Consider the following 15,034-nt stretch of genomic DNA (forward strand, 5'->3'; position numbering starts at 1 on the left):
AGGAATGAGGAAGGGAAAGAAAGGAAGCTAGCCCCAGATTTAGCATTTCAGGATCACCCCCTCTGGAGGCTTCTCTCTGCCACTGGCAACAGAGGTGACACAGCCTACCCCACAGCTGGAAAATGGTGGGCAGGTTCCTGTACTCCTGTGTGGCTTGGTTGTTGCAGCAGCCATTTCCCCCTCCCACTATTGGGGGCCTTTTTAAAAAATCAGCATTTGAATAGCATTACATTGATATAACATTATAGCAATGTGTGTTAAGATCTCTGAATTCCCATCTTTCGGTTGTTAAACTTCTGTCCCCTTTTGTTGCGGAGAGATGCCTTTTTCTTCTTTGTGGTGGGAGGAGGAAATGGCTGCCATGACACTTGAGCCTGATAGGAATCCAGGAACCCACCAGTCCACCCACCATTTTAAGGCTCTAGGGCCACGCTCTACCATCTCTAATGGCTGCCTCAGGGAGAAGCCTCCTGAGGGAACAATGCAGGCATGGTATGTCCAGGTCCAGTTTCCCTTTTAAAATTTAAAGAGTCATGAGTGGAGGCCAGCTGTTAATTGTTTTCTGGGCCAGGTTACTCTCTTTCCTTTCTTGCTCCTGTACCTCCCCCAAACTCTGAAGCTCTCCTGAAATTCTGGGAAATAATTTTTCAGTAGCGTGTTTGGGGTTATTTTGGGTATTCCCAAGCTGTCCTGAAACAATAATGTTGGGTATATCTTGCTTGGGTATACCTGAATGCACAACCCTAGTATAGAGTAGCCTGTGTTCATGCCAAAATGGAATTGCAATTTATGCGTAAGTTCACGAATAGCTATAAATAGAGATCAACTTTGAGGGGTGTGTTTTTACTTTTCTGTTAGCTAAGGAATTTACAGTGCAGTCTTAAGTAGAGGAACTCTGTTTTGAGCCTGTTGGATTTAGAAGAGTGTAACTCAGTTTAGGACTGCACTGTTTAAAAGATAGGTCAACACAGAAGTCTGGCTGAGTCTGGATAGAAATTTCACTTACCATTAACTAACTCTGAAGTAGAACTTAGCGGCCTCAGTCATCTCTAAATTTCAGCAATTTAAAAGTAGGGATTTTTTTTTTTTTTAAGAAAACCAATATGAAACTGATCTTAGAGGGAAAGCCGTTTAAAATTCCATGATTGTTTCAGTATATGCATAGATTACTTTCTTATCATATAGCAAAGTTTAATGGGGTAATTAAATTGACCCTTGTATATTTAATACATGTTCAATTTAAACATGATATAGGATGTGGAAAGAGCACTGTTGCAAATAATAGTGTTTTATCTAATCTACTTTTCTGACAGGACAAACAGATGACCGGGAACAGGCAAAGCTTGAAGTAAAAGTATGGGATCCTGATACCCATCTCACTGATCATCAGATTGACCAGTTTTTAGTAGTAGCACGGTAAGGGTAACATTGTTATGATTAATAGTGTCATAATTATACAGAATCCAGATAGTTTTAACTCCTTTTCCATTTCAATGAGTTAAATGTGTGTTAATACCTCCACTGAAATCAGCAGGCCTTAAGTATGCTTAACTTTGGCTAGAGAATCCTCAAACATTTTGCATTAGATCCAAAATCTTTCTTCAAGAAGTGTAAAGACACTTCCATAAGTCCAGTTGGCAGGTGTATCTGTTGACTGCTCCTTTCCATTGAAGACCCTCATGTTATGCCCCACACTTTCCCCTAGAATTTGGTGATCCCCAGGAACCATTTTTGGGTAGAGTTGGGAACTGCAATGGGAAGGAGAAGCTGGACCAGTTCTGTTAGCTCTGCTGCACTTCCTAGGGAACAAGTCTCACTGAACGTAATGAGATTTATTTCTCTATATATATGCTTAGGATTGCACTGCCAACCTTCTTCATTATTTAAATATGTCTTAAGTGATCTTCTCTTATTTTCATAAATCACCTTATCCCCATCAGTCTCAGCAGGATACGAGGCTGGCTTTCTTCCATCTTCCTTCTGGCAAACGTTGTGGAAGAGTACCAACTTGTCCCTGTTTTGGTTTTGAAGCGAAGGGACCATAGTTCAGTGGCAGAGCTTATGCAGGGCTAGGCAGTCATGGAGGCATCACAGAGCAACTACTGTGTACAGTAGGCAGTACAGGCTACATGGACCAATGATTTGACTCAGTAAAAGGCAATGCTGTTTAAGGTAAATGCCTGCTTCTAATGAAATGTTGGAATAGGCTTTAAATAATTTTTTAAAATTTTATTTATTTATTTTTGGATTTATATCCCGCCTTCCCTGAAGGCTCAGGGCGGCTAATAATTCATTTTCAGAGACAAAATATCTCTGAAAATTAGCTGCTAGGGAAAGGGCAACACTAAGATCTTGCCCTCCATAAGAACATAAGAGCCCTACTGGTTCAGACTAATGGTCCATCTAGTCCAGCTTTCTGTCTCACACAGTGGCCAACCAGTTCCTCTGGAGGGCCAACAACAGGTCACAGAGGCCAAGACCTTTCCCTCCATGCCTGGATTGCAGGCTTTCCAGGAACATCTAGTCGGCCACTTTGTGAAACAGGATGCCAGTCCAGATGGACCACTGGACTGATCTAGCTGGGCTGCTCTTCAGTTCATTCTGCAGTAACACTACAAAATCACCACATAATCCAGCTTGATTATAATGGGGGTTGTTTTCCCAAAAATGAACTATTATTATTATTTAAAACTCTTTTCCTGATCTTATTACAAGTGCTTTATATTTAAACATTCTTTCACCTGCCCTTATTAGCTGATGGACATCCATCTCTTCTTCTTGAACCTCAGAAGCAATTCCATTTTTGAATGCAGAAATGCACTTTCTTACTATCAAGGTTGTATAGAGTATGTTTATATAACAATGAAATACTCCCAGGAGGTATGAGGTAAGTTCTGAAGAACATGCTCACTAATATTAAGGAAAAGTCTCTTCAGCGTGCTGCATGGAATGATTTCATTAAATCTTCAATCTTTCCCCCAGGAAACAAATCAATAAGCAGCGTTCTAAAAAAAATATTTTAAAAATGACCAAGTTAGTAGAACCCATGTGGGCACAGTGACTTGCATTTCCTTTTAAACGAAGCTACACTGAAGAAATTGCAAGTAGATAAATAGGTACCGCTTCAGTGGGAAGGCAACAGCATTCCATGCACCTTGGCGTCTAGTCATACTGGCCACATGACCACGGAAAACGTCTTCGGAGAGCGCTGGCTCTTCGGCTTGGAAACGGAGATGAGCAGTGCCCTCTAGAGTCAGATTCGACTGGCTTTCGAGCAACGGAAACCTTTAGCTTTACCTTTACACTGAATGCAGATGTCTTCAAATCTTGTCTCTGACCCTTCAGGTTCACAGTATTAGGCAGTGATAGCCAGCTTCAGCCCTGACCTGGATAGCTGAGGCTAGCCCAATCTCAGCAGATCTTGGAAGCTAAGCAGGCTTGGCCCTAGTTAGTATTTGGATGGGAGACCACCAAGGAATACCAGGGTTGTGATACAGAGAAAAGCAATGGCAAACCACCTCTGTTCATTTCTTGCCTTGAAAACCTCACAGGATCTCCATAAGTCAGCTGTGACTTGATGGCAAAAAAGCGCCAGTTTCTGTATTCTTGGTGATCACAGTAGCCTCCAGATGGCCATGTGTGGACCAGAAGTATGATTTGCTCCAAAAACTGATCCTGCTCTGAGCTATCGGACTCCTAGCAGTAAGAGCTTCTAATGTAAAGGCAGTTCCATTTAGCAGTAAGAGCTTCCCAGTTATGAAGCACATTGCTTAAATATAACCAGAGCAGACTTCCGGTCTGTGGCTTCAGCGATGGCGGAGGCTGAAAACCTCACAGGATCTCCATAAGTCAGCTGTGACTTGATGGCAAAAAAGTGCCAGTTTCTGTATTCTTGGTGATCACAGTAGCCTCCAGATGGCCATGTGTGGACCAGAAGTATGATTTGCTCCAAAAACTGATCCTGCTCTGAGCTATCGGACTCCTAGCAGTAAGAGCTTCCCAGTTATGAAGCACATTGCTCAAATATAACCAGAGCATTACATGTTGTTGTTGTTGTTGTTCAGTTGCACATTCGAGTCCGACTCTTCGCGACCCCACGGACCACATCATCCCAAGCCCTCCTGTCATCCGTCGTGCTCTGAAGTTTGCTTAATTTCATGTTAGTTGCATCGATAATGCTGTGTAACTATCTCATCCTTTGCTGTCCCCTTCTTCTTTTACCTTCAATCTTTCCCAGCATCAGGGTCTTCTCCAGTGAGTGCTCCCTTCTTATTTCATGGCCAGAGTCCGAGGGACTCTCAATAGTCTTCTCCACCACCATAATTCGAAAGCATCTATTCTTCGGTGCTCGGCCTTCCTTATGGTCCAACTCTCGCAGCCATACATAACTACTGGGAATACCATTGCTTTGACCTACGGACTTTTGTTGGCAGCGTGATGTCTCTACTTTTTATTATACTGTCTAGGTTTGCCATTGCTTTCCTCCCAAGGAGCAGGCGTCTTTTAATTTCATGGCTGCAGTCACTGTCTGCAGTGATCTTGGATCCCAGGAATGTGAGATCTGCCACTGCTTCCACGACTTCCCCTTCTATTTGCCAAGGAGTGATGGGGCCGGATGCCATGATCTTAGTTTTTTTGATGTTGAGCTTCAAGCCCACTTTTGCACTCTCCTCTTTTACCCTGAGCAAGAGGCTCTTTATGTCCTCTTCACTTTCTGCCATTAGAGTGGTCTTGTCTGCAGATCTGAGGTTGTTGATGTTTTTCCTGGCAATCTTAATTCCGGCTTGTGATTAACCCAGGCCGGCATTTCTCATGATGTACTCTGCATATAAATTAAATAAGCAAGGTGACAATATACATCCTTGTATATCGCACTCCTTTTCCGATGCTAAACCAATCGGTTGTTCCATATCCAGTTCTAACTGTCGCTTCTTGACCCTTGTACAGGTTTCTCAAGAGACGTGAAGTGGTCTGGTAGTCCCATCTCTTTAAGGACTTGCCATAGTTTGTTGTGATCCACACTATCAAAGGCTTTAGCATAGTCAATGAAGCAGAAGTAGATATTTTTCTGGTGCTCTCTTGCTTTCTCCATAATCCAGTGAATGTTGGCAATTTGATCTCTAGTTACCTCTTCGAAACCCAGCTTGTATTTCTGGCCATTCTCTATCCATGTATTGCTGAAACCTAACTTGTAGGATCTTGAGCATGACCTTGCTACCATGTGAAATAAGTGAAATAGTTTGAACATTCCTTGGCATTGCCCTTCTTTGGGATTGGAATGTATACTGACCTTTTCCAATCCTGTGGCCACCGTTGCATTTTCCAAATTTGCTGGCAAATTGAGTGCAGCACTTTAACAGCATCATCTTTGAAGACTTTGAATAGCTCAGCTGGGATACCATCACCTCCGCTAACTTTGTTGTTAGCAATGCTTTCTAAGGCCCATTTGACTTCGCATTCCAGGATGTCTGTCTCGAGGTCAGTGATTACACCGTCGTGGTTGTTAAGGACCTTGAGGTCCTTCTTGTATAGTTCTTCTGTGTATTTTTGCCATCTTTTCCTAATCTCTTCTTCTTCTGTTAGGTCCCTATTATTTTTGTCCTTTATCATGGCCAACTTTGCATGGAACGTTCCCTTGATTTTTCCAATTTTCTTGAAGAGATCTCTATTCCTTCCCATTCTGTTGTTTTCCTCTATTACTTTGCATTGTTCATTCAGGAAGGCCTCCTTATCTCTCCTTGCTGTTCTCTGGAAATCTGCATTCAGTTGGGTAAATCTTTCCTTTTTGCCAACAGGTCCAACAAAAACAGTACTGCCGAGCCTCCCTGATCCAGATACCTCCGGAGGTCATCAGTAAGAGCAACCAGTGCTGTCTCTGTCCTGTGTCCCGGGTGGAAGCCAGACTTGAAGAGATCTAGCATGAAAGTGTCATCTATAAAGCCCTGTAACTGTAATGCCACCGCCCTCTCGATTAACTTGCCCAGATAGGGCAAGTTGGAGAACGGCCGGTAGTTCACCAATTCGGCTGGGTCCAGAGAGGGCAGACCATCTCTTTCTTGAGTGCTCCCGGGAACAGCCCCTCCAAGAGGGACTTGTTGATAATTTCTCTTAGGGCGCCTCGAAACCCTCCATGGCCACCTTTAATAAGCAAGGAAGGGCATGGATCAAAGCTGCATGTGTTTGGAAGAACAGTCAAGAGCAATCTGTCAACTTCCTCCAGGCTGAGTGGGTCAAAATGATCCAAAACCAAAGTCGAAGTGAGCTTGGGACCTCGAGCTCACTTACTTTTTCAACTGTGGTGGGGAGGTCATGGCGGAGTGACAGGACTTTATCTGGAAATAGCTCACAAATGCTTCACACCCAATGTCCAATTCCCTAGCGTTTGGCTTGCCCTGTGACGGAGCTATTATAGATTGAATCGTTCTAAACAATTGGGCTGGGCGTGAGCTTGCAGATGCAATCTTAACTGCAAAGTACTCTCTCTTCACAGCTTTGACTGCCATCTCATAGGATCTCATAAACGTCCTATAGGATGCTCTTGTAGCTTCGTCATGAGCGCGGTGCCACTGTCTCTCTAACTGTCTTAGCTCTCACTTCATAAGCCGCAACTCCTGGGTGAACCAGGGAGCAAGCCTAGAGCAAGAGCGCAGAGGGCGCCGGGGAGCAATCTCGTCAACTGCTGCGGAGAGTCAACTATGCCAATCCTCCACAAGCTCATCCAACGAGCCGCCAGGGGGCATCGTATCCCGTAGAGCCATCTGAAGCCGCATTGGGTCTATCTGGCTCCTCAGGCAAGCTAAGATACGCTCGCCGCCTAAACAGGGTCGGGGTGGCACATTCAGACGGACCCCCAGGGTATGGTGGTCCAACCATGGGACTCCCAAAGCAGTGACCCAGTCCACTGTTACCCCCGCCACAAAGATCAAGTCGAGCATTTGCCCGGCTCAGTGAGTGGGGGTTGTTACATGACTCCCAGGTCCGCCATGGACGACACCATGTCCGTTGCCTGAGTGGAGGTCGCGTCATCAGTATGGACATTGAAATCACCCAGGACTCTCCGTCTAGTGTGTTCCAGTGCACAGCCTGATCCGGCCTCCATCAGGGATGGCAGGCTTTCGGCCGGACCGTTAGGGGGTCGGTACACCAGCCAAATTGCCAAACTCTCCCCGGCCTCCCACACCAGGCCGGCACACTTGATGCCCGTGATCTTTGGCGCCGGGAGCACCCTGAAGGAGTAAGCCTCCTGAATGAGCAGAGCCACTCCTCCCCTCCCTTGATCCGTGACTGGTGAAGGACCGAGAACCCAGGAGGAGCTAACTGGGAGAGAGCTACTGTCTCCCCATCTCGCACCCAGGTCTCAGTCATGCACGCCAGGTCCATATCCTGCTCCAGCAGGAAGTCACCTGATGGTTGACCGCATTGAATGCAACAGTACTGCCGAGCTGCCCCGATCCAGATACCTCCGGAGGTCATCAGTAAGAGCAACCAGTGCTGTCTCTGTCCTGTGTCCCGGGTGGAAGCCAGACTTGAAGAGATCTAGCATGAAAGTGTCATCTATAAAGCCCTGTAACTGTAATGCCACCGCCCTCTCGATTAACTTGCCCAAATAGGGCAAGTTGGAGACCGGCCGGTAGTTCACCAATTTGGCTGGGTCCAGAGAGGGCGGACCATCGTTTTCTTGAGTGCTCCCGGGAACAGCCCCTCCAAGAGGGACTTGTTGATAATTTCTCTTAGGGCGCCTCGAAACCCTCCATGGCCAGCTTTAATAAGCCAGGAAGGGCACGGATCAAAGCTGCATGTGTTTGGACGAACAGTCAAGAGCAATCTGTCAACTTCCTCCAGGCTGAGTGGGTCAAAATGATCCAAAACCAAAGTCGAAGTGAGCTTGGGACCTCGAGCTCACTTACTCTTTCAACTGTGGTGGGGAGGTCACGGCGGAGTGACAGGACTTTATCCGGAAATAGCTCACAAATGCCTCACACCCAATGTCCAATTCTCTAGCGTTTGGCTTGCCCCGTGGCAGAGCTGTTATAGATCAAATCGTTCTAAACAATTGGGCTGGTCAAGTTACACACAAAAACAACTCATAGGATAATTAGTCCCTAGCAATCAGTTGATTAATCCCATACAATTCATTCCATGCAAGGCTGAGTAGTAATTATTTATTCTTGTTAGGTGACATTTGTTAATGGTAAGCGTTCTTCAGTATTAGTAGTTAGATGGGGTATTTAATCATTCTAGTATGAATACAGAGTAAAAGGGTGATTTCAGCTACTCTTTCAGAATATGTTAACCCGAATTCTCCTCTTCCACCTTCTTTGCCTTCTGTCTCTGAATTGAATATCTTGTTTCTAGGGTTCCCCGGTATTATCACATACCCCACTGCTGACTGGGTCATTAACTGAAGAAATTTCTCAAGGCTCCTCTGATACAGTTTGGTGTCTCTTGCAGACATCTTTTTCTATCAGGGCTGCTGCATCTTTAACTTGTTGTTGTTGACATTGATGTTATTGTTATTATTTACAAAAGGCATATCCCGCCTTTCTGCCCTTACAAGGTCCACCAAGTGGCTAACAATTTAAACCATACATGATAAAATTACTCTGTAAAACCATTAAAATCAGCCCCCTCCCAAACACACATTATTAAAACAGAGTTAAAATACATACAAAACAGTGAAAATGCATGCAAAACATAAAAACATTGGAAGGAGGAGGGATCACCGAGGGAATGCCAAACAAAACAAAAAGTCAGCAACAGAAAGGAGCAGATGAATTTCCCTGGGGAGAGAGTTCTAGAGCTTTGGTGCCGTGACTGAGAATGCCCTCTCCCAAATTGTTACCCACCTGATCTCAAAGTGGGGGCAAGTAGGGCCTCTGAAGACGGCTGTAATGGTTGGGCAGGTACATAAGGGGTTAGGTGGTCCTTCAGGTATGCTGGTCCCAAATCATGTAGGGCTTTGAAGGTAAAGACCAGCATCTTGAATTGTGCCTAGAAACAAATTGGAAGGCAGTGTACAGAGGCTAGGACTGGAGTTGTCCCTATGACCCACTCCACTCAGCATCCTCCACCATTTCCCCCATATATACCTCAGAGAGCCCTACGGTCGGGGTCACAACATCGATTAATCATTCTGGGCTCCAAAGATGCCAGGCTCACCGCTGCCAGACCAGGGCCTTTTCTGTGGTGGCTCCTTACTGGTGGAATGAGCTCCCAGAAGAGATTAGGGCCTTGCAGGACCTCCTGCAGTTCCACAGGGCCTGTAAGACAAAGCACTTCCACCAGGCTTTCAATTAGGAGCTGCCAGCATGACCACCAACTATGCTACATGAACATCTGTAGCACTGAGCTGGCCCTAACAGACCGGAAGACGGCTGAATTGAGAACTCGGATGGTATATCTTAGAGCACGCCATCTAATTTTAAGGAATTGTTAATACTGTGAGCACTTTAAATGTAAGAATGTTTTAAGCTGTTTTAAAATGTTTTAAAGTTTTATGTTGTCTAGGTACATTGTAACGACCTCTGTAAGCCACCCTGAGCCTGCCTGCAGGGAGGGTGGGGTATAAATACAAATAATAAATAATAAAATAAATCCTGGGTGCAGCGTTCTGAACCAAATGAAGTTTCCAAACACTTCTCAATGGCAGCCCCACATAGCATGCTTTCCATGTTGGGAAATGCTTTGACTGTTTAATTTATGTTGATAGCAAAGTTTTCCACCTGTTCAAGGCCTACTTCTCTGTGACAAATCAACAATTCTGATTATTCTTTTCTATTCAGAGGGAAAAAAGTTTTTATCTTTAGGTGCAGCTAGAAATTACAATTATATATATAAATAGAAACTTTGATGTGAATCATGTTTAAATTAATGTCTGGTATTTCTTAGTTTAGGATTAGTGCATTGTGAAATACAAAGATGTCTTAATGGGTAAGGCAGAGCTTGTCTTTATTACTGTGTTTTGTGGCCAGCTAAATACATGTACTCTAGACATATGCCAGTGCGAATGTAGTCTAATTTACAGTTCAGCCCAAATTTCCAGTAGAGTAGCCTGATGAAGCTGTCCTTCCTCTCCCTCTCGCTCTTACATTAAAGCAGCTGCTGTCTTAGGTCTTACACCTATCTTAAAGGAGTTGCTTCTCACTCTGATCCAGAAAAAAAGTTTATGGGGGTGGGGAGAACATAAGCTGTTCTGGAAAATTAGCAAACTCAAGCAGTCATCATAATATCAAGGATGTAGTGATAATAAGTTGTTAGAATTCCAGCATTAGAGCCAAATATTCCACCCGGCCACCCACACTGCAATATGTTCCACTCAAGCGTAGTGAGACAAGTAGCCTAAGAGAGAGAGAGAAAGTAAGAGGGTAAAGTGAAAATACCAGCCCGTGTAGGTTTTGAGCTAACAAATTATGCTACCAGTTGTTTGAAGAGGTAGAGGAGGGAGAGATTAAAATCCTAGGAATATTTCTAAGAAAGAAAGGTATGAAAAGTGATATATATTGATGTTTGTGTGCCTGGTGATGGTCTTATTTACCTCTCATACAGTTAGATACTTTGACAGCTTAGCAGTAAGTTTTTCTCTGATGGAGAAAGTCTTCTTTCAACAGAGGGAACTTTTTTCTATCTGAGGAAGCCTGTCTCCATCAGAGGAAAACTTAGCAAAAGGCAATCATTAGATCCAACTTAGCTGAAGGTGATCATTGGATCCAACCCATAATTGGCTTCCTGTATAATATGTAAAGAGGGAACTTGCGCACTCTGCTCCTGAGAGGTAATGTTTCTAGAACTCACACATAATGCAGCAAATGTTAGTTCCTTATTTGTATACCATACAGAAAGCATGACTTGCACATCATCGCTTGGGAGATTTATGTGTAACTTCCAAAGGCTCTGTAAGTCTATAGTCACTCTTATCTAGAATGACAGGATTATTTTTTAAAATGTTCTCTGCCTGTCTCTGAGTCTTGGGATGAATTCAAGTAAACTACTTCATTCAGTTATTTTACTTTGTTCTACTGATTGTAATGCAATCTAGGCAAGTTCCTAGACCTACATTTTCACTGGTTTTGCAGTTTCTTTGTTTATTTAATCCCTTACACATAAAGCCTCATACTGAATCAGACCCTTGGTCCATCAAAGTCAATACTGTCTACTCAGACCAGCATCAGCTCTCCAGGGTCTTAGGCAGAGGTATTTCACAGCACTTATTACCAGTCCTTTTACCTGGAGATAACAGGGATTGAACTTTGGACCTTCTTCAGGCCAAGCAGATGCTCTACCACTGAGCTGTGGTCCCGCCTCCTTCCAATAAAAATGAAAACTAAGTAGTGAGCTTAAGCACATCAGCTAAAGCAAGACACTGCACATCAAGGAAAAAGGAAGTATCCTTATATTTTAATTGCCTTAAGGAAGGAAGTTCTCCTTGAAAGAGATGGATCCTAAATTAACTTACATTAATGCCTTCCACTCATGTAAGTTTTATAAGAACATAAGAGAAGCCAATGCTGGATCAGGCCAATGGCCCATCCAGTCCAACACTCTGTCACACAGTGGCCAAAAATACCAGGTGCCATCAGGAGGTCCAGCAGTGGGTCCAGGACACTAGGAGCCCTCCCACTATTTACCTCCCCAAGCATCAAGAAGACAGAGCATCACTTGCCCTGGAGTCCCTATCTATACCTGGTGGCTAATAGCCACCGATGGACCTCTGCTCCATATGCTTATCTAATTCCCTCTTGAAGCTGTCCATGCTTGTAGCCGCCACCACCTCCTGTGGCAGTGAATTAATTCCATGTGTTAATCACTCTTTGGGTGAAGAAGTACTTCCTTTTATCTGTTCTAACCCGACCGCTCAGCAATTTTTTTTTTATAATATATTTATTGGGTTTTTACCATTATACACCACTGCTGTACATACAAACACATTAAACAAGATAACATTAAAAGAGAATTCCTAAGACATCACATTTTCTTTACCGCAGCACAAAGAAAACTTTCCTTTACTCTTCTTTTACACCATTTTACTCTTCTCCTTAGTTTTACACTCACGTCTGCGTTGAAGAAATTTTAACCTGTCTTAGACAGCTCTACCGTATTTATTTCGTTCTAAAGCCTCCTAAAGCAACTTGTTGATTCCCTTATATACAGCACAAAGGCCCCGTGACACATTAAATTTTTATATAATTTTTCATATTTTCATAATTTTTCCTATTTTCATATTTCCCATTTACCCTTTGGATTAATTACCCTTTCATTTGTGGTTGAATATCACAGTTCCCATTCATCTCAACATCAGTTTATTCAGTCCCCACCAACAACCTTCAATCTTCTCATAACTCTGTCTTATCTCTCTTCCCAAACCAGCGCAATATATCACCCTTTTTTGTTTTTTTCCTTTTTGGCATTTTTCTTCAGGAGTTTACTCAATTTTTAATATTATGTCACTATTAGCTCTTTAAACTTTTTAAATCTCTCTGCAAAACTATAGGAGCGCATTATATTTCTTTAAGAATATTTAAGTTTTTTCCTACTTTAATATCATTAACAGTCATTTACTATTTTTCCCATCTCAACTCTATTTCCTATCATCTATCATTCATCTCAATTCTTATAAGTTCACTCTTCCCATTAGTTAATTGGTGTTCACACTCATTCTTACATTCACACACTTCCCTAATTCCTTCCAAATTCATTCCCCACTAGTTAATTGGTATGCATTTCCCTTCATACATTCAAACCTTCCTCACTTACTTAAATTTTTTCAACCTCATCACATCCATCTCACTCCTACTAATAACATTACATGCAATAAATATTAATAAATAAATACATCCAGCTAACCCAACTACAAGTAAATACATATATAACATAATTTTGAGGTCACAACCAATTAATCCTAATACCTATAATTCATATCAATTCATATATATATATTCAATCTCCCCTTTAATTAGTTAATATTCACACTCATTCTTACACTCCCACATTATCCAAATTCATTCCCTATCACCATTAGTAAATTAATATTCACACTCGTTCTTACACACATATATTTCCCAAGTTCATTCCCAATCATCTTCCACTTATTCAATTTGAACTCCCCATTACTTAATTAATATAGACATTCCTTCATAGATTCAGACATTTCTCACTTGCTTAAATCTTTTCCAACTTCCCATTTCTATCTCATTCTTCCTAATAACAATTATCTGTAGCAAAAACTCATAAATAAATACATCCATCTAACCCAGCTACAAATAAATACATCTATAACGTGATTTTGGGGTCATTTTACCAATTAATCCTAATTCTGAAAAGCACCAATCATTTTATTTTTATATAACTTATTTTTCTCCTTTCGCCTTCTCATTCTGCTTCTCCTTCTCAGTCCTTCTATGTGACTCTGTTCTTTATAAACCCCTTTCCTTCCAAGTCTTTCCTTTCTATGTCTCAGCCATTCTTCTTTCCATATTGAGCTGTCTCTTTCCTTTTCCCTCTCCCATCTTCTGCTTCTTTCCATCCTTCCTTCTCTCTTACTTCCTGCTTTTCGGTGTTGTTTTTTTCCGTTTTGAAACCTTTGTAGCAGTCACATTTTTCCTCTAAGTGGCTTGTTATTTAGTCCCTTTTTTGGTCTTTCAGATGTTATACAGCACTTCTTGTGCTTTTCCCACCATGACAACTATGACCATATCCTCTTCCTCCTTTTGAACTACCGCGCACACCTCCTTGTTCATATTTAGTCTCTGGTCTTCTAATGCTCCTTTATTCTTTTCCCCATCTTCTTCTCCTATTTCCTTTTCTGTCTTGTGTAGCTTTCCCATCCTTTCTTTATGCGCCTGTTCACAGCCACTCTGTACTGCTTCCTGAACTGCTTCCCTCAAAAGTTCCAAAAGTTGTTCCATGTTCGTTTGCTCAACTTCCATATTTCCCTCTGACTCCTCATCTTCTCCCACAAGATAATCTTTTTCAGCCATATTTCCCGTTCTTGTCTCAACACTATCTCCTTATTTCACAGTCTCAAACCCTCTCTCTTTCCAACCGCTTGTCCGAGCCAGCATGAGTCCTGAAGCTCTCTTCCCCCCCGAAGAGAAACAGTTATAGACTTACAGTTCAACTCATTTGCTTGTCGGCCGTTTTCCTCTCCTGTTTAAGGTAAAGTTATTCTGGGGGACTCTTCTTATCAGCTTTCTTCCGTTCCTTTTCTCAGTTTCTATAGACGCTGTGCTGCAGTATTTATAATTCTTTCAAACGTTTTAGGAATAAAAAAAACGGCTGGTCGCTTCTGATCGAACATGGCGGCCATGTTCGTCTGTTGCCCGCTTCAGCTTTGGGGCTGTCCTGGGCACCTCCCCCGCCCTGCCAATTGCGGGGAAGGGCCAGAAAGATGCCCCCTGCTCCGACCCCCACCAACGGGGGGTCGGTCGAGCTCCCCCACCTCGGGGGAGGCTCAAATGGAGCAAAAACAGTTCGGGTGGGGACGGAGCCAGCTGGGCTCCCACCCGCCCGTCAAAGCGCCGTACCAGAAGTCCCCGCTCAGCAATTTCATGGAGTGCCCACGAGTTCTTATATTGTGAGAAAGGGAGAAAAGTAGCTTTTTCTCTACCTGCTCTAGCCCATGCATAATCTTATAAACTTTGATCATGTCACCCCTCAGCCGTCGTTTCTCCAAGCTAAAGAGCCCCAAGCGTTTTAACCTTTCATCATAGGGAAAGTGTTCCAACCCTTTTATCATTCTAGTTGCCCTTTTCTGCACTTTTCCCAAAGCTATAATATCCTTTTTAAGGTGTGGTGACCAGAATTGTACACAGTATTCCAAATGAGGTCTCACCATTGATTTATATAGGGGCATTATGATATTGGCTGATCTGTTTTCAGTACCCTTCCTAATAATCCCCAGCATAGCATTGGCCTTTTTTATTGCAGTCACACACTGTCTTGACATTTTCAGTGAGCAATCTACTATGACTCTAAGATCTCTCTCTTGATCAGTCTCTGCCAGTTCAGACCCCATCAACGTGTATTTATAGTTAGGATT

At 43.0% G+C, this 15,034-nt stretch overlaps 1 protein-coding gene across 1 annotated transcript in view; it reads left to right on the forward strand.

Moving 5' to 3' along the window:
* MTA3 (metastasis associated 1 family member 3) overlaps window positions 1–15,034 on the forward strand; it is a 169,872-nt gene that overhangs the window by 52,069 nt on the left and 102,769 nt on the right. Inside the window, 1 exon segment of the mRNA XM_015418000.1 lies at window positions 1,314–1,416. Coding sequence (XP_015273486.1) covers window positions 1,314–1,416 — 103 coding nt within the window.

The sequence above is a fragment of the Gekko japonicus genome, unplaced genomic scaffold, assembly GCF_001447785.1.
Source record: "Gekko japonicus isolate JY-2015 unplaced genomic scaffold, Gekko_japonicus_V1.1 scaffold1225, whole genome shotgun sequence".
NCBI classification, from domain to species: Eukaryota; Metazoa; Chordata; class Lepidosauria; order Squamata; family Gekkonidae; genus Gekko; species Gekko japonicus.